Source organism: Scyliorhinus torazame, chromosome 16 (genome assembly GCF_047496885.1).
Source record: "Scyliorhinus torazame isolate Kashiwa2021f chromosome 16, sScyTor2.1, whole genome shotgun sequence".
Lineage (NCBI taxonomy): Eukaryota > Metazoa > Chordata > Chondrichthyes > Carcharhiniformes > Scyliorhinidae > Scyliorhinus > Scyliorhinus torazame.
In genome coordinates, this window is record NC_092722.1 from 178,228,368 (window position 1) to 178,251,025 (window position 22,658).

Sequence of the window (22,658 nt, forward strand, 5' to 3'; positions counted from 1 at the left end):
TATTCGGAGGTGCAGGGTTTTTGAAGGAGAGGCAGAGGCTCCAGATGGAGTTTAGGCAAGTTTCTACAGGGAAGGCGGTGAGGCAGCTGCGGAGGGCCAGAGGGGCAGTGCATGCGTACGGGGAAAAGGTGAGCAGAATGTTGGGCCATCAGTTGAGAAAGCAGGAGTCGGTGAGAGAGATCGACAGAGTGAGGGATGATAAGGCAGGATGGTGATGAACCTGGAGCGGCTGAATGGGGTGTTCGAGGCGTTCTATAAGAGGTTCTATGAGTTGGAATTCTAACCAGTGAGGAGGGGATATGGTGGTTCCTGAATGGGTTAGAGATTACCAAAGTGGAGGAGGGACTGGGGGCCCAATTGGGCTGAGGGAAGTGATGGATAGTATGGGGACGATGCTGGCACGTAGAGCTCCGGGAATGGAAGGGTTCCCACTAGAGTTTTATAAAAGGTTTGAGGCGGAACTGGGACTGGTGAAGGTGTATAATAAAGCAAGAGAATGGGGTGGGGGCTGAGAAACACCCCCCTACATTGTCCCAGGCTTCCATCTCCCTGATTTTAAAGAAGGATAAGGATCCAGAGCAGTGTGGGTCGTACCGCCTGATATCACTATTGAATGTGGACGCCAAGTTATTGTCGAAGGTGTTGGCATCGCGAATTGAGGACTGTGTGCCGGGGTGACAGGTGAGGATCAGACGGGTTTGCAAAAGGGAGGCAGTTGTCGGTGAATGTGAGGAGGTTACTCAGTGTAATCATGATGCCTTCGGAGGGGCAGGAGGTGGAGGCAGTGGTGGCGATGGACGCGGCGAAGACGTTTGATTGGATGGAGTGGCCATATTTGCTGGAGTGCTGGGTTCAGGTTCGGGCAGGGGTTTGTGGATTGGGCCCAGCTGCTATACAAGGTGCCAAGCGTGTGGATGAATGGGCTGCATTGTGGGACAAGGCTGGGTTGCCCGCTCACCCCATTGCTTTTCACGTTGGAGATAGAGCCGCTGGCAATGGCGCTTAGGGTATCGAGGAACTGAGTGGAGAGGGGAAAGTCAAGCACAGCATCTCACTGTTATTATATATGTTGGTCCTGGTGGACAGCAGAGGAGGTATCAATGAGATCGTGGGGGAATTTTGCCAGTTTTCAGGACACAAATTGAATATGGGAAAGAGTGGGGTGTTCCCGATTGAGGCCAGAGGGCAGGAATGAGACTAGGAGAGTTGCCGTTTAGGGTGATGGGGGCAAGTTTGTTATTTGGGTATCCAGGTGGTGCAGAGTTGGGCGCAGCTGCATAAACTGAACTTGGCTTGGCTGGTGAAGCAGATGAAGTGGCATTTGCTGCCGCTATCGGGGGCGTGCAAAATGACGGTGCTGCCAAGGTTTCTGTTTCTGTATCAGAACCTCCCAATCTTTGTTCCCAAGTCGTTTTTTAGGAATGTGCTGATCTCTGGGTTTGTGCGTGCGGGGAACACCCCACAGGTCCTGCCGGCTTTCTTGGAGTGGGGGCAAGGGGGGGGGGGGGGGGGGGAGATATGCTGGCGCTGTCGAATACGATGAAATATTATTGGCGGCGAATATTGCTATAGTTAGGAAATGGGTCAGTGTGAGGGGTGCATGGAGCCGGCCTCGTGCAGAAGTACGTGTTTGAGGGCATTGTTGTTGGCACTTTTCTTGCCGGCCAGATACTCCGTGAGCCCAGTGGTGGTGTCGACCCTAAGGGTATGGGGGCAATCGAGGCAACAGCTAAGACTGGAGGTGCCCAAGTGTGGGCGCCGATCTTTAATATCCATAGGTTTGCACCGGTGGGGCTGGATGCAAGGTTTAGGAGTGGCGACAGGCAGGGATTGAGCGCTTTGGCGACTTGTTTATAGGGGGCAAATTCATGGGGTGGGAGGACCTGGAGGAAGTGCATGACGTGCCCGGGGGAATGGCTTTAGGGACCTGCGGGTGTGGGACTTTGTAAGGAGTTGCCGTCCTTTCCTGGGGTTGCAGGTGGTGTTGTCAAAGGGCGAAATAGGGGAGGGAAAGTTGTCAGACGTCTATCAGGAGTTGATGGAGTGGGAGTGAGCCTTGGTGGGGGATGTTAAGCGTAAATGGGAGTAGCTTGCAGGGGAGATGGGGGCTGAGACCTGGGAAGAGGCTTTGCGGAGGGTGAATGCAGCCTCATCACGTGTGAGGTTAGAGGATAGATGTGGGGTGTGCGGTGGGAGGGCCCTGCGAATCACTTCCACATGTTCTGATTGTGCCCGAGATTGGGGGTTCTCTGGTGTGAGGTCCACGGTGCTGGGTGTGGAGGTGGTTCTGAGTCGAGAGGTGGTGATATTTGGGGTGTTGGGGGATCCAGGATTCCAGGCGGTGAGAGAGGCCGATGTTTTGGCCTTTGCTTCCCTGGTAGCCCGGAGATGTATTTTCCTGGGGTGGCGGGAATTGGAGCCGCCAAGCGTGGGAGTGTGGGTGAGCGAACTGGCAGAATTCCTGGGGCTGGAGAGGGTCAGGTTCGCTTTGAGGGGGCTCAACAGGGCGAAGGGGTCATCTGGAGATGGAAGCTGTTTATTGATTTGTGTAAGTAGGTTTAAGGGGTCAGCAAAGGGGGCGGTGCGTTAAGGGAGTTAAAATGGGGAAGGCGGGAGAAGTGGGGTTGGCGTCAGGGGAGTAGGTGAGGTGTGGTTGTTTATTGAATAGTTTTATTCTGATTTTTTTGTATATGTGTAAATGCCTTGAATAAAAATATTTTCAAAAAAAAATTCTGAAGATTGGAGAGACAAGGGCCAGGATTCTCCGGTATCCGGCGGGCGGGCCGTACCGGCACCAAAGAGTGGCGTGAACCACTCTGGCGTTGCGCCGCCTGGAAGGTGCGGAATCCTCCGCATCTTCGGGGGCTAGGCCGGCGCCAGCAGGGTTGGCACCGTGCCAGCAGGCGCCGAAGGGCCTCCGCCGGCTGGCGTGAGTTGGCGCATGTGCAGGAGCGCCAGCGTGTTGCCAGAACCACCGACGTGCTTCCTGCGCATGCGCAGAGGGTTGCTTCTCCATGCCGGCCATAGCGGAGCTTTACGCAGGCCGGCGCGGAGGGAAAGTGCCCCCACGGCACAGGCTCCCCCACCCCGCGAGGACTCCGCAGGCCGCCCTCAGAGCCACGTCCCACCGGTACAGACTTTGTGTAATTCACGCCGGCGGGACTGGCCGAAAACGGGCGGCCGCTCGGCCCATCGTGGACCGACGAATCGCCGGGGAGGCCACTGCCAACGACCAGCGTGGCGCGATCCCCGCCCCCGCCAACAAACCGGCACCGAAGAATTCGGCAACCGCCGTCGGAGATTCTCCGACCCGGGGTGGGGGGGGGGGGTTTGGAGAATCCCGCCGAAGATCTGGAGAGAAAGTGTTAAGATTTATCTGAAATGCAGATAACTCTTCCTTTTTAGTACTTCCACAGTACGGTACATACTTTGCAAACTAATTTGAATGTTGTCACTGTTCCAGTTAGTAGATCTTAGCAATGCAGGTGGCACAACGAATCCAGTATTTCACAAAATGAAGTTTTATTTTATGCTTTGTACAAGAGGTAAATAATAGAAGTTTATCTACAAACACAGTTAAAGCAACTTTTAAAATCAGGGCAGCTTAGGAAACAAGTGTGCTATTTTTTTTGAACCAGCATGAATTCAGTCTTTACACACAAGCACATTGGGTATTCACACTGGGAATAGACAATCTACCTCAGACAATTTGTCTTCTTTTCCCTTCCAATGCATTCTACTTGAGACTTGTTACAAGCCTCATTTTTGTACACCTTGCAGCATGTGATTCAGGCCATAAATGGTAATCAATAATGAACAAACAAATGTTGAAATTATAAATAGCACCCACACTGACAACAGTGCCATTTTGATTTCAATCATCAATGAATATTATAGTTATGCCATTACTCATTTCAAGTGATTTTTAAAAAATTTGTATAGAATAGAGCTGCTCTCAAATATGTTAAAATCTAGAATTGAGCACTACTTCCTGCATTCTACAACAGCCTTGTGTGAGACTTGATCAGTACTTCTATTTATGGCCAAATAATGCTGGCTTTTGGAATCAAATATGCCCAGTTGCTAACTGGGAGAGAGGTGGTGGGGCAGAGAAAGAGGAAGAGCATGGTGAAGCTCTACCCAGATGCTTTTAGTAGATTAGAATGCACAAGTGCTGCTGTTTTAGCTGTGCTGTGTATAAACTATAATACTTGCTTTATAAGTACCCACTGCTTGAGATAAAAGCCAAAAGTATATTTTGTTAAGCTAATATAATTTGAAAACGCTACGTGAGATTTGACAGTGAAATCTGTTTAATAATAAGTTGGCAGGTTAGTGTGGATAGGCACAGTAATGTAGTTAGGGTAGGGGAAAGACCATTGATTGACCTTAAAGTACACACCTAGTCTTAAGATTAATTTTTAAACTTATTAATTTCACTGACTTTCTGAAATGGAACCATTTATAGTTAAAAGTGAGTTTACAAACAGTCTTAAAATCTCTTTATGCATAGATGTAATATTTAAGCCACTTATGAACAAGTACCACTTTCTAGAATGTTGTAGCCGTGAAGCTTTAAAGCGAACAACTGTGCATGCTCCAACAAGCCAAGAGACAGAGCTGGCAGTGCTACCTCATAAACAGTGGCAAATATTGCAAGTTTGAGACAAATTCTGTAGGTGTTACATGGTGATATTTCTTGATTTCGAATGGTGGGATGAAAATAGTTTGTTTGAAAATCATGTTCATGGTAACTTGAACCAAGAGTGTTAGTGTAGTGTAAACTCTGATGACAGCACCATCTCATAGGTTCCAAATGCAATTTATATACACTGGGTATAGGTTAGATACAAATAATAATGAATGGCTAGAAACTTAATAGGTGGAGGAAATGCAGCCTGCAATGGTGGTGGATATCAACATTTTAAGTGTCAGGTTATTCAGTATTGAACTGTCAATTTCAAAGTACTTACGGAGGAACTATGAATGGGGAAACAGGTGCCTTATAGCTTCTGTCACAATAAATTTTCAATGATCCGTGTAGAGAAAGACAATTACTGTAAATCCTAAAAAAAAAAAATTCTTTATGCATTATTGCTCAACTTAAAGTACATTCCAACCATTGGTAGGTTATGTATCTAGAGAGATGGGAACAGAATCATGTGGACATGTTTGGGATAATTTAGGACAGCATCATGCAATGGTTCTTCCAACACCAATACAGCATGCAGGTGGCAGTCTCTAGTTATTTTGATTGAAATAAATGAGTGATCTGCAGGAAAACTCAATTTAATAATATTTTGGGAGAAATTGTCAAAAGCAACTTGGCACATTGTAGCAAGAATCATGTTTAACCAAGGGCCATTGAATTCTGTGGCATCTCGAGATCAATTTCAATGGCAAGGCAACCAAACGGAGGCAAAACAATATTGAAACTGCAGCATTGGGTATTTGAACTGTTCACGGTGCATAGAAGTTAGGCAACAAATGGGAATTCAAATACGATGTAATATATAGCTGAACTTTAGGTAAGTAGTTATTGAATAATAAACAATGAAATTTGAGCTGCTAACATGGACTCAAGTTTTAAGGAGCTGAGATTAATGAGGTTAAATAATTGCTAGGTACTTCATATCTTGCAAACTTCACCTGCAAGTCAGTGAAATGCACAAGTGTAATACTGCTTTGATCAAGTTTGTATTCTGGTGGCCAACCGTGATAGATTTGAGGACCTGTCCAGTTTTACATTAAGGATCCGCATATCAATTTTAAAATGGCTTCTATGATAGCATTTTGGGTGGGCTTTTCTGCTGTCTTTGGTGCTCTGTAGTGCGAAATGTAAAATTCCGTTTTATTCTAAATAATAGAACTTACATTTATATTGTGTGTTTTGTAACTTCTGGACTTTCCAACGGTTAGATGACAAGCTAGTCAGGTGATCAAAGGCTAGCAATTGCTGATACTTAAAATTTACTGAATTTGTAAATGGAAGAGATAGTTTATGTTGCAGGAAATCACTGAGCACTAGTGACCTCGTCTATAACATTAGATGATTAAATGTAACCACATCCAGGCAGGGAGCCAAACTTGAATGTCAAGGTCTGTACCTCACTATGGGCTTGCATGAAAAGGGAGAATGCATGACTATTTTGTTAACATGAAGCATAGTATCTATTGCATTTGACCCAGCCTCCACTACTGGATAAGACTGGTACAGTTCTCAGGAATTTTGTCAGTGCTGTTTACTTCCCGAGTTTAATTTGAGAGCAATCCTGAGTATATTCATTTGTGCTTACTTCCGGACATGCAGGAAGGGAACCAATCAAATTACTAGAATTTTTCAATCATTTTTTTGCTACCCTTCTGCTAAAATGAAAGATGTGTTTATTTTCACTCTTAAACCTGGAAGATGTTTTAAGCATCACTGCAAATTCTAAAATAATATGCAAGTTTCCAGCTGGCATAAATTCACAGATGAAATGTGTAACATTGGAGTGGAAAGCAATGGATGTCATTACATAAATAGAAATCGTAAGATCATGTAGATCTATCCTAAAAGTCAGGGTGTGAAATGTATATACATGTAAATTTTACCTGTTGAAAGTTTCTTATCGAGCATGACGGGCATGATAAATGAAAAATATTCAATACTGCACCCACACTCGGAACTAGATATCCAAACTCTACAAGCAGGAATGCGTATGTTGGATGAGTGTAACCAGATATAGTAATCAATTCATAATCGCACAGGCCAACTGTTGCAAAGGGCTGCTGTAAAACCAACGGCACTTCCTGTATTTTAAAATACAGATACTTGCAGTAAGACTGGGGAGAGGAGGTCAAAAATAATCATCTGAACTAAAACTGATACTTCTTTATAAGGTTATGATCAATAGCAGTACAAAGCTCTGCTGACTTAATGAATATTAAATTCTGGTTAGCACCATTAACCAATTAGTAATTTATTTTTTACTTTTGTTTCTTCAATGAGCTAATCAATTTAATCCATCATAAAAGTAATGTACAACTAAACCCACAAAAAAAACACTTGGAAATATTAATTGTTGCCAAGTAACTATTTGTGGCTGTTACTGCTGAAAGGGGAAAGAGGTCACATGTTCCTATATTGTCAAACTTTTACAGCATCAAAATACTGTGCTGAAATAGCTTTTTTTGCTATATCGCAGTAATGATTAAATTTAAGGCCTTTTTGTTACTATTGTGCCATTCATTTGATTTTGTGTTCTCGCCTATAACTATGATAATTTTTTTTTTCTGTTCATTTCTGACTAAATCCTAAACTGTAGACAAAGGGCGACACAGTGGCAGTGGTTAGCACTGTTGCCTCAGGGTGCCGAGGATCCAGGTTTGATCCCAGCCCAGGGTGACTGTCGGTGTGGAGTTTGCACATTCTCCCAGTGTCAGCATGGATCTCACCCCCATAACCCAAAGATGTGCAGGGTAGGTGGATTGGCCACATTAAAATTGCCCCTTAATTGGAAAAACAATTTGTTTTTTAAAAAAAATCTTTACAGACAAAATTCCTGTTACCCATGATTTTGTTGCAACAGTTGTTTATGAGAGTACACAGTAACTGGATCTGGTTAAGTGGTCTATTGAGAGATTTTAATATACATATTAAAACATGTAATTGCTGCACTGAAAGTGACTTTTGACAAAATTCAAAGAACTGCTCCAGCATTACTGAATGCTCAACATTCAAAGTTGTTAAGTCATATTACTAAAGTCAAACTTCCAACAAGAACTCTCTAGTAATAGGAACTGAATCAGCCAGTCTTGGCTAATTTACCCTTTAAGAAGATTATGGTACTGTACAACTTCAACTGCAAAGAGCTTGGATGATAACCAGGTTTATTTCTAAATTACCTTGACAAGTGAGAGAAAGAAGCCTACGACTTGTAGGATTTTGGTCAATGCAATCAGATACAGGCAATATCTATAGGATATGTCTCATGTTGTAGACGTGTGGAAGTTGCTGTACATTATGTGTAACCTCAGCCATACACAAGGAATCTGTTGGTCTATCAGCACAAACACACTAGTCAGTCACAGGATTCTGTAGCTGAGTGTTCTGGTAAAAAGCTGCCTTTCGGTTTACATTCAGGTTCTGCTCACTTCTCAAAAAAGTGGCAAAGAAGTCAACAAAAAAACAAAACTGCATGCTATAAAATATATCAAAGCTGCCAGATGTGCATATTGGCCATAAGGGCTTGATAACCAACTAAATCAAATAGGGTTGATAAGAATAGTAAATATACACTACCAAGTAGCAATTTCAAATTTTGCTATTATTGTGTCCCAAATAAGTTATTGAGTAGCACCAGAATTAAATTCTTGCCTGTTTTAGACGTTTTTAAAGTTCTGTGAAAATATCATAAAATTTTTCTGTTTCCCCAAATGTGAAGGGCTGGAATCTCCGCCCCGCCACGCCACATTTCTGCCCCAACGCGATTCCCCGCTACGCCGGCCGGTCAATGGGGTTCCCATTGTGGGGCAGCCCCACGCCGTTGGGAAACCCCCGGGCGCCAGCAAAACAGAGAATCCCGCCGGCGGAGAATCCCGCCCGAAATTCTTTTGGCTTCCTTTCATGGCTTTAATTTGGAACTCTACAGAAAACACATGCAGTACATAATATGCCTTGCCTTTAGTGCAATTTGATGTATTTCGGCAACATTGTTTTTGTAAATACTTTCCTAGCCCAAAATTAGATCTAATTCAGATATTCCAAATCCAAATTTCAAAACTGTAAAATTAATCTGAAGTTGTCAAAGCAATAATAGCTTTGAGTTACATTTGGAGTTGGAAACCATCTAAACAAATGTTGAAATGATCACTTCCAATGATCTAAGCTAAACCCATCAGAAAGATCTGTGCTTGGTTCCTGAACGGAACAACTTTGTAATAATAACATAAAATTGAAGGGTTGTTTGATTATATAGAAGTGCGTTTTTGTTCAACTGAAAAGTACTTATTTTTGAGAAATGGTGATTTCCCAAATTGATTACGGATTGATTTTAAAAGTGCAGGCTTCTAGCACAGAACCCTCACCCGTCAAGTGAAGATATTGGCAAATCATGGATGTATGCCCCACGATTTTTGGTCAAAACTTTTTAATGGATGAAACACTGTGCAATTCACCTGCAATTTCCTGATATGCACTTCAACACTAGGAGACTTGAAGTAGTGATCACAAAAGATCAAGTCACATCTTGTAGAAAATAGAACGGGCAAGATTTTTAAATGCAAAAAGTGGCCTAATTTTTCTTTTATAAACAAAAATTGGAATATTTCTGATTTAAAATTAGCTGGTTTAGAGCTTCAGCTATGGCAAATGTTAAATTCAAACACAAGAGACTCTCCGCCTAATCAAACCTAGTGGTTATAAAATTTCAGTTTAACAAGATGTACCTCTAAATATGCAGGCTGTAGACCTGAATCTATTTCTAATACTTTTATTGCTGACACCAACATATGATTTTACCATAGCAACAATAGAACCTTTCACTTCTCTCTATATGTATACCATTAACAGCGTGCTGCAATGAGCACATATGTCAACAGCTAAAACAGATATAAAGCTTATAGGTTTCTATTCCTGCAAAGCTAATTTAATAACTTTATTGGTTTGAGGGCTTCAAGTGCTTCTGAAGGGGACAGAAAGGTCAGGGTTATGCTTACAGTAATCAGGTCAATCTACTGTAGAACCAAGGTTGGAGTGAGGCAAAGAAAAAAGATTAAGATTGAACTATTTTTAAGCTGCTCTGAATACATGCAGGGACAAATAGATAAGAGACGCTAACTCGTGACAACACAATGTACAACTTAGAAGGCACAACATTAGCACAAACAAAAATAAAAACAAAAGGAGAAAACAGTCCCTAAGATTTAACTTCATAAAACTGGGAGCATCAAAAGGGACTGATACACACTTTTTGTTTCTTTCACACCAAATAAAATCAGCCATAGTTTACCAATTTGGTAAAATGTTCTTCATCGATCTCTATTTGGGGTAGTTAATTTTTTTTCTACAGTAAACAGATTTTTAAACAATCTGATTGGTGAGGTCTCCACAAAGAGAAAATCTCTTCAGGTTTTATAAAGGAAATGAAGACCATCAAGTGCAGGTTAGAAACAATCTGTCAGGAAGTCAAACTTTCTGGCATTGTTCAAATCACATCAGAACTCTGGGCTACACAATAAGATGCTCTTCAGCTTAAAAGTGCAATATTTAAAAAAGGCTTGTATTTTCCAACTAAATTGACACTAATGGATTATCTGCGAATACACAAAGAAACAATCTGAATAGTGGTCATGCTTTGTAGCCACAATGCTATGCACTATGTCCTATTTCTTTCCTCAAAACAATGCAATTGCCTTGTGCATAAGTATTGTAGTACAAGTGCATGTCCTTAACCTATTATTTTTCCACAAAAGTCCAAAGCTGAAGTAGCTTGTCATATTGTGATCCCTCAGATTTATCTGCAGGTAGCTTCAGAAACATCCTGACTATATTGATGAGGACAGCTTTATGCTGCAGCTGGAGTAGCCTTCATCGCTGCCAACACTTTGGAGGCTGCTGTGGTCGTCAAGGTCGCTGATGCTGGAAGTGCTAATATCGTCCATGTCTCCATGGGAGAACTCTGTGCTCTCAACATCCACCTCAATCTCTTCTGGAAGCAAGCAAAGGCAAAGTCAATAGCGCCAAATCAGGTAATACTGTCAGATACATTGAATTGTTTTTGAGATTTAAGTTATAGCAAAATAATTTTATAGGTTTGTTGTTAACAAGCTTATACTTTGCATTATGGAATAAGTTTTAGAGGTTGTGCTCAAGGCATCGAGTCTGGCTAGACAGAAACATGCCAAAAGTAAGCCTATAAACACTATAGTGCCAACCTGTGTCCTCCATTTCCAACCCAGCTATGCTCAATACCAAATTGCGTCACAAAACTACCCCTTGTAAATGGACCCCAATTCCTGCTGGGCATACATGCACAGGAGAAAAATAGATTCTCGAGGCTAGTGCCCTTCCTAACACATTATATTGCAGGTGACATAGCTGAATTATATCTAAAATCCACAACATACATGCCACTTTGGCGTTATCATTTCATCCATAAAAGAGCCAATAGGTATAATAATACAAATGCATGACAAAAAGTACAATAGTTTCTTAATATTGCTGGAAATATATCCTTCTTAGTCCTAAAAAGCCTCATTATGAGCTTCAGCTCACTCATGATGATCTTGTCACGCAATGGATTATGATTATCATGAGTAGACAAGGTTATTGTGGGTTTCAGATGTGATGAAATGCATCAGTGTATTACATCACTGCAAAATAGAAAGTTATTGTTGTGGGCAATAGAAATTCTATGAAATACTACCTCGTTCTGAATCTGAACGATCAGAGAAGGCAGTGGACCCTATGCTGTCCATTCGTATTCGCTCATTCTCTGGCAGACCCTGTAGCTGTTCCAGTCTCCTTTTTAAAAAACGATGTTCCCTTTCCAGATGTTCAATCTGGTACAGTGACTTTCTATCCAGATCTTCAAGTTTCTGCAATGGAGTAAAACATAAATGATGATGATGAACTTGTTTTTATTGAGTAAGTTAATCAAAGAATTGATTTACCAAGATTAACACTAGAGGAGTTGGCAGCAGTGACTTTAGGCAGGTCATGAACTTAGGTTATGAACAGAGGGTGGTGGACATCAAATATAGCAGAATACCATTACTGTGATTAGGAGCTAACTTGCAACAACAGAACTTTAATCAAATACTTTAGAAATTGGGGCTTCATCATAGTTAATAATTTTCTTATGAATTTCTTTTTTATTTTAAATATGTTTTTATTAAGAAATTTTCAACAATATTTTCCACCATATAAACAACCTCCCCCCCCGTAACAAAGAAAAGAAAGAAAGCTCGTGTGGCAAGACATGAACATGGCAAGTCAATAAGATACAGAACTTTGTACATAGGATTCTTCCCGTACATATCAGTTTCCGGATCATTCATGTATTTTCTTGCTCAAATGCCCCCCAGAGAAACCCCCCTTCCCCCTCCCTCTCCCCCCCCCCCCCCCCCCCCCCCCCACCACGAACGATGTCCCCCCCCTACACCCCCCCCCCAGGGTTGCTGCTGCTGCTGTCCGACCATCATCTAACGCTCCGCGAGATGGTCTAGGAACGGTTGCCACCACCTGTAGAACAGACCCTCTCAAGGCAAACTTTATCCTCTCCAACTTGATAAACCCTGCCATATCGTTTATCCAGGCCTCCACGCTGGGGGGCTTCGCCTCCTTCCACATTAGCAAGATCCTTCGCCGGGCTACTAGGGACGCAAAGGCCAGTATGCCGGCCTCTTTCGCCTCCTGCACTCCTGGCTCGTCCACTACTCCAAACAGTGCTAGCCCCCAGCTTGGCTTGACCCGGACTTTCACCACCTTAGATACTGTTCCCGCAACTCCCCTCCAGAACCCCTCCAGTGCCGGGCATGACCAAAACATATGGACGTGGTTCGCCGGACTTCCTGAGCACCTCCCACATCTGTCCTCCACCCCAAAGAACCTACTCAGCCTCGCCCCCATCATATGCGCTCTATGAACCATCTTAAATTGTATCAGGCTAAGCGTGGCACACGAGGAAGAGGAATTAACCCTACTTAGGGCCTTAGCCCATAGCCCCTCCTCAATCTCCTCCCCCAACTCCTCTTCCCATTTACCCTTCAGCTCCTCTACCAAAGCCTCCCCCTCTTCTTTCATCTCCTGGTATATCGCCGACACCTTGCCCTCTCCGACCCATACGCCCAAAATCACCCTATCTTGAATCCCCTGTGCCGGGAGTAGCGGAAATTCCCTCACCTGCCGCCTCACAAACGCCCTCACTTGCAAGTACCTGAAAGCGTTTCCCGGGGGTAGCCCAAACTTCTCCTCCAGCGCCCCTAAGCTAGCAAACGTCCCGTCAATGAACAGGCCCCCCATTCTTCTAATCCCTGCCCGATGCCAGCTCTGAAACCCCCCGCCCATCCTTCCTGGGACAAACCGATGGTTGTCCCTAATCGGGGACCATAGCGAGGCTCCCGTCGCACCCCTGTGCCGTCTCCACTGCCCCCAGATCTTTAACGTTGCCGCCACCACCGGGCTCGTGGTGTACCTTGTCGGCGAGAGCGGCAGCGGTGCTGTCACCAGCGCCCCCAGGCTTGTTCCTTTGCAGGACGCCATCTCCAGCCTCTTCCACGCTGTCCCCTCTCCCTCCATCACCCACTTACGGATCATTGCCACGTTGGCTGCCCAATAGTAACCACCCAAATTCAGCAACGCCAACCCTCCTCTATCTCTGCTACGCTCCAGGAACCCCCTCCTTACCCTCTGGGTCTTGCTCGCCCACACAAATCCCATAATGCTCCTGCTTACCCTCTTAAAGAAGGCCTTAGTAATCACAATTGGGAGACATTGGAATACAAAAAGAAACCTCGGGAGGACCACCATTTTAACCGACTGTACCCTACCCGCCAGCGAGAGTGGCAGCATGTCCCACCTTTTAAAATCCTCCTCCATCTGTTCCACCAGCCGCGTCAAACTAAGTTTGTGCAGTGCCCCCCAGCTCCTAGCTACCTGAATCCCCAAGTATCAAAAGCTCCTTTCCGCCCTCCTCAACGGTAGGTCATCTATCCCTCTTCCCTGGTCCCCCGGGTGGATCACAAAGAGCTCGCTCTTTCCCACATTGAGCTTATAGCCCGAAAAGTCTCCAAACTCCCGTAGGATCTGCATTACCTCAACCATCCCCTCCACTGGATCCGCCACGTACAGCAACAGGTCGTCTGCGTACAACGACACTCGATGTTCCTCTCCCCCTCAAACCATCCCCTTCCATTTCCCCGACTCCCTTAATGCCATGGCCAAAGGTTCAATTGCTAATGCAAACAGCAGAGGGGACAGGGGGCACCCCTGCCTCGTCCCTCGATACAACCGGAAATACTCCAACCTCTGTCGGTTCGTGACCACACTCGCCATCGGGGCTTTATACAGGAGCTTAACCCAACTAATAAACCCTCCCCCGAACCCAAACCTCCTCAACACTTCTCAGAGATACTCCCACTCTACCCGATCAAAGGCCTTCTCCGCGTCCATGGCTGTCACTATCTCCGCTTCTCCCTCCACAGATGGCATCATTATCACATTTAGGAGCCTTCGCACATTAGTATTTATCTGCCTACCCTTTACGAATCCCGTCTGGTCCTCGTGAATCACCCCCAGGACACAGTCCTCAATCCTCGTGGCCAACATTTTTGCCAGCAACTTAGCATCTACGTTAAGGAGCGAGATCGGTCTATACGACCCACATTGCAGTGGGTCCTTATCCTGCTTCAAGATCAAAGAGATCGTCGCCTCCGACATTGTCGGGGGCAGGGTCCCCCCCCTCCCTTGCTTCATTGAAGGTCCTTACCAGCAACGGGGCTAACAGGTCTACATACTTCCTATAAAACTCCACCGGGAACTCATCCGGCCCCGGGGCCGTCCCTGCTTGCATGCTCCCCAGTCCTTTAACCAGCTCCTCCACCCCAATTGGTGCCCCCAAACCAGCCACCTCCTGCTCCTCCACCCTTGGGAACCTCAATTGGTCCAAGAATCGCCGCATCCCCTCTTTTCCCCCTGGGGGCTGGGACCTATACAGCTCCTCGTAAAAGGCCTTAAAAGCCTCATTAACTTTCCGGGCACTCCGCACCGTAGTTCCCCTGTCAACTTTGACTCCGCCTATTTCCCTCGCTGCCGTCCTCTTACGGAGCTGATGTGCCAGCATCCGACTCGCCTTCTCCCCATATTTATATATCGCCCCCTGTGCCTTCCGCCACTGTGCCTCTGTGGTTAACAGGTCGAACTCCGCCTGGAGACTTAGTCTCTCCCAGAGTAGTCCCTCATCAGGAGCCTCTGCATAGCTCCGGTCCACCCTTAAAATCTCCCTCACTAACCTCTCCCTTTCCCTGCCCTCTCTCTCTTCGCCCTATGAGCCCTGATGGAGATTAACTCTCCCCTGACCACCGCCTTCAGCGCCTCCCATACTACTCCCACCTGCACCTTCCCGTTGTCGTTGGCTTCCAGATACCTTTCAATACACACCCGCACACCTCCTCGTCTGCCAGCAGTCCCACATCCAACCTCCACAATGGGCGTTGGTCCCTCTCCTCATCCAGCTCTAGCTCCACCCAATGCGGGGCATGGTCTGAAATGGCTATGGCCGAATACTCCATTCCCTCCACTTTCGGAATCAGTGCCCTGCCCAGAACAAAAAAATCTATCCGGGAGTAGGCCTCATGTACGTGGGAGAAAAAGAAAATTCTCTGGCCAAGGGCCTGGCAAATCTCCACGGATCTACGCCCCCCCATCTGGTCCATAAACCCCCTAAGCATCTTGGCCGCAGCCGGCCTCTTCCCCGTCCTAAATCTGGAGCGATCTAATGCTGGGTCCAGCACCGTGTTAAAATCCCCACCCATTATCAAGCTCCCTACCTCCAGGTCTGGAATACGCCCCCAACATCCGTTTCATGAATCCAGCATCATCCCTGTTTGGGGCATATACATTCACCTGTACCACCTCCGTCCCCTGCAACCTACCACTCACCATCATGTATCGGCCTCCCTCGTCCGCTACTATGTTCTTGGCCTCAAACGACACCCGCTTTCCCACCAGTATTGCCACCCCTCTATTCTTCGCATCCAGCCCCGTATGGAACACCTGTCCTACCCATCCCTTCCTTAACCTGACCTGATCTGCCACCTTCAGATGTGTCTCCTGAAGCATGACCGCATCTGCCTTCAGTCCCTTTAGGTGCGCGAACACTCGGGTCCTCTTAACCGGCCCATTTATGCCTCTCACATTCCACGTGATCAGCCGGATTGGGGGGGGGTTACCACCCCCCACCCCCCCACCGCCGACTAGCCATCTCCTATTTTAGGCCAATCCCGTGCCCGCGCCTCCCGCACATTCCAGTCCCCCAGGCGGGGGAACCCCCGACCAGACCACCTCTTCCATTTTCAGTTCCCCCTCGGACAGTGCAGCAGCAACCCTGAAATCCCCCCCGCCCCCCCCCTAGATCCACAGATAGCTCTGTTGCTCCCCCGATATTGTATCCGTGAGTCAGCTGACTTCTGCTGACCCCGGCTTTCCCCGCCTTCCCGTTGATCTCCCCCGTGTGGGAGTCTCTCCTCCTCCTTACCTTCCTCCATTCCCCCCCCCCCTTTTATGCACGGGAAAAAGCCCGTGCTTTCCTGAACCAGCCCCGCCCCCTGTGTCGCAGCTCCTGTTGCGGTCATTATCCCAGTTCCCTCATCCCCGAGTCTCACCTCCCTCCAGCACCGACGCCCACATTCTCCATCATCATAATCTCGTCTACAGAAAAGAAAAAAGGAATTTTAGGAATTTTAACCAGAGCTCTACTCACATCCCCATCCATCATCCCACCCATGAAGTATTCTTTACCCCTATTCACAACCCCCATATACAACCAACATCTCCCCCCCCCCACAACCACATCCCCTCAGTTCGAGTCCAGTTTTTCCATCTGAATAAAGGTCCAAGCCTCTTCAGGCGTTTCAAAATAATGGTGTCGGTCCTGATAAGTGACCCACAGTCGCGCAGGCTGCAGCATGCCGAACCGGACTCTTTTTTTTATGCAGCACCGCCTTGGCCCGGTTGAAGCCAGCTCTCCTCCTTGCCACCTCCGCGCTCCAATCCTGGTACACTCGGATCACCGCATTATCCCATCTACTGTTCCGCACCTTCTTGGCCCATCTCAGCACGCTTTCTTTATCCACGAAGCGATGGAACCTTGCCACCATCGCCCTTGGCAGCTCATCAGCCTTGGGTCTCCTCGCCAGGACCCGGTGAGCCCCCTCCAATTCCAGGGGGGTCGGAGGGGCCTCCGCTCCCATCAGCGAATGGAGCATAGTACTCACGTACGCCCTGGCATCAGCTCCCTCCACTCCTTCGGGAAGACCCAGAATCCGGAGGTTCTTCCTCCTCGACCTGTTCTCCAGGACCTCGATTCACTCGGCCCACCTTCTGTGCACCGCCTCGTGCGCCTCCATTTTTACCGCCAGGCCCAGGATCTCGTCCTCATTATCATTCATTTTATCTTTCACCTCACGAAGCTCCACCGCCTGGGTCCTCTGGGTCTCCTTCAGCCCCTCCTTCGATCGCCAACAGCACCTCCTTTTGGCGCCAGCACCTCCTTTTTAAGCTCCTTCACACAGCGCTTAAGGAACTCCTGCTGGTCCGGCCCCCATGCTGCTCGATCTCCGCCCTCCGCCATCTTACTTTTTGCCGCTGCTCCAGAGCCTCTTTTCTTGCTGCTCCACCGCTGATCTCGGCCATATACCGTAAGGGGGGACCTTACTGCACCTTCCCACACGGGATCAAATCAAAAAAGCTCCGTTGGGGCTCCTCTAGAGAGCCCGAAAGCCCGTTGTCGCGGGAGCTGCCGAAACGTGCGGCTTAGCTCCGCATCGCCGCAACCGGTAGTCTTCTTATGAATTTCTTAATAGGTCCACTGGAGAATCATTCCATAATTGATTTGTAGTATTACATTGATAATGTAATTTATAAACTTTGTTTTAAATTTCCAAAGTAAAATTACTATAAGTGAAATGACATGAATTTATTAGCATCTGACATAGAAAATGTAGCTGAGCATTTTGCTTTACCTTAATATGTGCTTTGGCTTTGTTGAGTAAACCAAGTGTGGTGTGCCTGGTACACTCTGATCCCAGTGGTATAAGTTCCTTCAATCGCTCCAAACAGAGACGAAGGTGTGCTCGCCTATAAACAAAAATACAGTGCATCATCTTGCTTCAAACTCAATCGAACAATAAGCCAATATTAAATAGCAATTCATGGAATATTCATTGGCATTAGATAATCAAGGCATTAGATTAACCAAATACTAATATTTTATTTCAGGCAACACCTAATTGTCAATTGTCCACCTAATAAAAGTCAGATAATAAAGAAAATGAATGGAATTGAAGGTGTACAAGACAATGGTAAGACCACACATGGAATATTGCGTTCAGTTCGGGTCACACTATTATAGGAAGGATATTGTTAAACTAGATAGAGTGCAGAAGAGATTTACGAGGATGGTACCAGTACTTGATGGTCTGAATTATAAGGAGAGGCTGGATAGGCTGGGAATGTTTTCCCTGGAGCGTAGGAGTCTTGGGTGTGATCTTATAGAGGTCTATAAAATAACGAGGAATACAGATAAGGTAGACAGTCAACATCTTTTCCCAAAGGTAGAGGAGTCTAGAACTAGAGGGCAGAGGTTTAAGGTGAGAGATACAAGAGAACCGAGGGGGAATTTCTTCACACAGAAGCATCTGGAAGGGCTGCCAGAGGCAGTGGTAGAGGCAGGTACAATTTTGTCTTTTAAAAAAACAGTTAAGACAGCTACATGGGCAGGATGGGTATGGCGGGATATGGGCCAAATGTAGGCAAGTGGGACTAGCTTAGTGATAGAAACCGGGTGGCATGGACAAGCTGGGCCGAAGGGCCTGTTTTCATGCTGTAAACATCTAACTCTAATGTTGGTATTTATAGCTAGAGGAATAGAGTAGAAAGGTACGGGAATGTTGTTGCAACTATACAAGGCATTGGTGAGACCATACCTGGAGTACTGTACACAGTTTTGATCCCCTTATTTGAGGAAAGATGTAGTGGCATTGGAGGCAGTTCCGAGAAGGTTCACTAGGTTGATTCCAGAGACGAGAGGTTTGTTGTATGAAGAGAGATTGAGCAGTTTAGGTTTATACTTTATTGCGTCAAGAAGAATATGGGGAGATCAAATTGAGGTATACAAGATGATAAAATGTATGTATAAAGTGGACGTGGAGTGGATGCTTCCTCTTGTGGGGCATTCTAGAATGAGAGGTCATAGTCTTAGGATAAGAGGTAGCAAATTTAAAACAGAGTTGAGGAGAAACTACTCCTCTCAAAGGGTTGTGAATCTGTGGAATTCGCTACCCCAGAGTGCGGTGGATGCTGGGCCAGTGAGTAAATTTAAGGAGGAGTTAGACAGATTTTTAATTGGTAATGGATTGAAGGGTTATGGAGAACAGGCAGGACAGTGGAGTTAAGGCAAAGATGAGATCAGACTCGATGGGCCAAATGGCCTAATTCTGCTCCTGTATCTTATGAATTTATCAGCATAAAAATAAATGCCAGTGTTTCTTTGCTGATAGATCATTAGCTTTCATTTGCTGTAGAACTTTCCCTGTACCAAGTATGAAGTGAACATCAGGGGCGTCATTCTCCGACCCCCCGCCGGGTCGGAGAATGGCCGTTGGCCGCCGTAAATCCCGCCCCCGCCGAAGTCTCCGGTACCGGAGATTGGGCGGGGGCGAAAATCGGGCCGCGCCGGTTGGCGGGACCCCCCGCTCAATTCTCCGGCCCGGATGGGCCGAAGTCCCGCCCAGAAATTGCCTGTCCCGCCTGCGTAAATCAAACCTGGTATTTACCGGCGGGACCAGGCGGCGTGGGCGGGCTCCGGGGTCCTGGGGGGGGGGGGCGCGGGGCGATCTGACCCCGGGGGGTGCCCCCGCGGTGGCCTGGCCCACGATCGGGGCCCACCGATCCTTGGGCGGGCCTGTGCCTTGGGGGCACTCTTTCCCTTCCGCCTCCGCCACGGCCTCCACCATGGCGGAGGCGGAAGATACTCTCCCCACTTCGCATGCGCGGGAAACTTTCAGCAGCCGCTGACGCTCCCGCGCATGAGCCGGGAAACTGTCAGCGGCCGCTGACGCTCTCGCGCATGCGCCGCATTTCCGCGCCAGCTGGCGGGGCAACAAACGCCATTTCCGCCAGCTGGCGGGGCGGAAATCCCTCCGGCGTCGGCCTAGCCCCTCAATGTTGGGGCTAGGCCGCCAAAGATGCGGAGCATTCCGCATCTTTGGGCCGGCGCGATGCCCATCTGATTGGCGCCGTTTTTGGCGCCAGTCGGCGGACATCGCGCCGTTGGGGGAGAATTTCGCCCCAGATATCTAATTTAATGATTCAATGGCAACTTAAAGAGTTAATTTTGTTATATTTTCAAATATAGAAATTTCCAGAAATAAATTCAGATTACTCCCCGATAAACATGTAGGAACGATGTTACAAGCTATTACAGCTCGAGCATACCTTATCTGAACTTCCAAAATCCGCACTTTTTCTTTGAGTGCCGACATGACATCACGAGTGGGAAATCCCACAAGACTCTGGGATGGTTCCTGGGCGATGCGCAGGTCCCAACACGCCGCACATGCGCAGGTCCCAAGGACAGGCCGTTTTGCCCCCTCAAACTATATTCCAAAGTCCGACACACTCGGCCCCAAACATTTCAGATAAGGGTGCTCAACCTGTACTACTATCACTGTCAGACTTCATAGCATTCAGACTCAACATAAGAGTTAAATTCCAAATCATAATCTTTGCTGCGCGTTTTTGTACTGAAGTTGCTGATAATGATCCTGCTTTTGATTTTTTTCAGCTCGAGACTGATGTTGTTTCTTTTGTCACATTCCTACTCCTTGTGCTGTAATACTTTTACCCCTTTTGTTATTTAATCACTTCTGCTTTCCATCCAACCACAAAGATATCCTTATTTCCTCCAAGGCCTTTTCTTGCCTCTACTCTTCCTTAAAACCTATTACATCTTAATCCAGTTCTGAAACTCTGTTTCTTTTTCCAGATATGCTATCTGACTTGCTGAATATCTCCAGCATTTTCTGTTTTTCTTGAAAACTATTAATTGGTTGTAGAAACATTCTGGAAATAAGAGTATGTTATGAACATGTCAGCCATTGCTATCAAACAAATCTGACTTAGACTGAACAAACACAGATTCCACACAAATACTGTTGAAAATGAGTGACTTCAAGGCTGGGATATAACATCAGGGTTCAGATTACTGTTAGGGTTTAGAACAATGGCCACATCCCTCCATTAAACAATGGCTAAATCCCTCCATTAAATCATAGCTTTTAATCATATCCAGTAGAACAATTTGTAGTTAGATAGTAACTTTAGTGTAGAAAAAACATTACCAAGTGCTTTTGAGGTGAAAAACAATAATGAATGGGCTGTGGGGGTGTTATGGGCCAGGGTTTAGAGAACCCTAAAGTGTATCATGGAGTTCACCTGACCCACAACTTTTAATAGATTGTGGTATGGGTAGCACACTGCCCACTCTACAGGTGTGGTACAGCAGAAATGGAAAATTAATTTTTTAAAGCAAAACAATGTTTATTCTACGAACTCAAGTTAACCTTTTTAAAACATACAGTGAACATCATAGCAACCATTAATTCAAATACACCCCCCCCCCCCCAAAGACTACAACGCTAAGTAATCCTTTAAGCTTTCATTTTGACATCCATATGACTTAAAACACCTTTTACCAGAAGCACATCAGGTTAAAGTCACTACTGTTATTAGTTTAAATCACCAGGATCGATTTACAGTCTTTAGATTACAGAGAGAGATTCATACACCTTCTGGCTGTGACTGCAGCTATCCAGCTCTGAAAACGAAACTAAAACACACCCTGCAGCAAACAGCCTAAAACGAAAGTTTAAAAAGCTGACAGGCCAGTGCCACCCACTCTGACATCACTGCAGTAATAAACACGCATGTCTCACTACAGATACTTATATACACACCCATTTATAAACACCTATTTCTTAAAGGTACTCTCACATGACACCTCGCCCCAGGAAAAAAAAACCCATCAAATTCAAGATGGTTTCATTATTCACCTTTTTACCATTCTTAAAGAAATGCACACAATAAATATACTTTTTCGTTTCAAAAAACAACACACACAAACAGACATAATAATAGTCCATTTTTGTTCTTCTTCCTCCAACTGAAATCCTTGTCAATTGACAGTCTCTTTGAATAAGAAGGTCCTTGCACTATCCGTCCATTTCCCTACGCCTCGGCATTTCGCTTTAAAGTCAGATACTTTAGTTCAATCTGATCACAGAGTCCCTTGTAATTCTCCAACACATGAGCATTGGTTATCACAGCTTTCAGGCCGTCAAATGCCTGTTGAAAGTCCGCTGTCCACTGAAATTTTTGACGTTTCTTCAGCAAGACCATCAGTGGAGTAATCACGCTACAAAACGTTTGCACAAATGTTCGATCAAATCCACTCATGCCAAGAAATTGCATTATTTCCCTTCGTCTGGAGGGTATCGGAAGATCCGCAATGAAAGTGACTTGGGTTTTTCCTAATTCACTTTTGGCTAGGTTTATCACAAAACACGCCTCCTGAAGTCGATCGAATAACTCCATCAGATGTTTCAAATGTTCTGTCCATGTCTGGCTGAAAATTACCAGATCGTCGATATATACAGCACAATTGGGTAATCCTGAATCAACTTTCTCAGTTAACCGTTGAAATGTGGCTGGCGCGTTTTTCATGCCAAAAGGCAGAACTTTGAATTGGTATATACCATCTGGAGTCACAAAAGCTGAAATCTCCTTCGCCCTTTCGGATATAGGTACCTGCCTTGAAGTAAATCCAGTTTGGAAATAAAAGCTGATTGTCCCTCTTTCTCAATGCAATCCTCCAAACGTAGGATAGGATAAGAGTCCG

At 45.9% G+C, this 22,658-nt stretch overlaps 1 protein-coding gene across 5 annotated transcripts in view; it reads right to left on the reverse strand.

Annotated features, from left to right (window-relative positions):
• The window catches only part of mxi1 (max interactor 1, dimerization protein), a 157,858-nt gene that overhangs the window by 38,215 nt on the left and 96,985 nt on the right, over positions 1–22,658 (reverse strand). For 2 of the 5 annotated variants that reach the window (XM_072479523.1, XM_072479525.1), the window contains exons 4-6: positions 17,725–17,839; positions 11,409–11,580; positions 3,504–10,688 (exon numbers count right to left, since the gene is read on the reverse strand). In XM_072479523.1, coding sequence (XP_072335624.1) covers positions 10,528–10,688; positions 11,409–11,580; positions 17,725–17,839 — 448 coding nt within the window. In that variant the 3' untranslated portion in view covers positions 3,504–10,527. Of the gene's footprint in view, positions 1–3,503; positions 10,692–11,408; positions 11,581–17,724; positions 17,840–22,658 lie in introns of those variants that run through there. The other 3 variants (XM_072479526.1, XM_072479524.1, XR_011935557.1) reach the window with 2 other exon arrangements.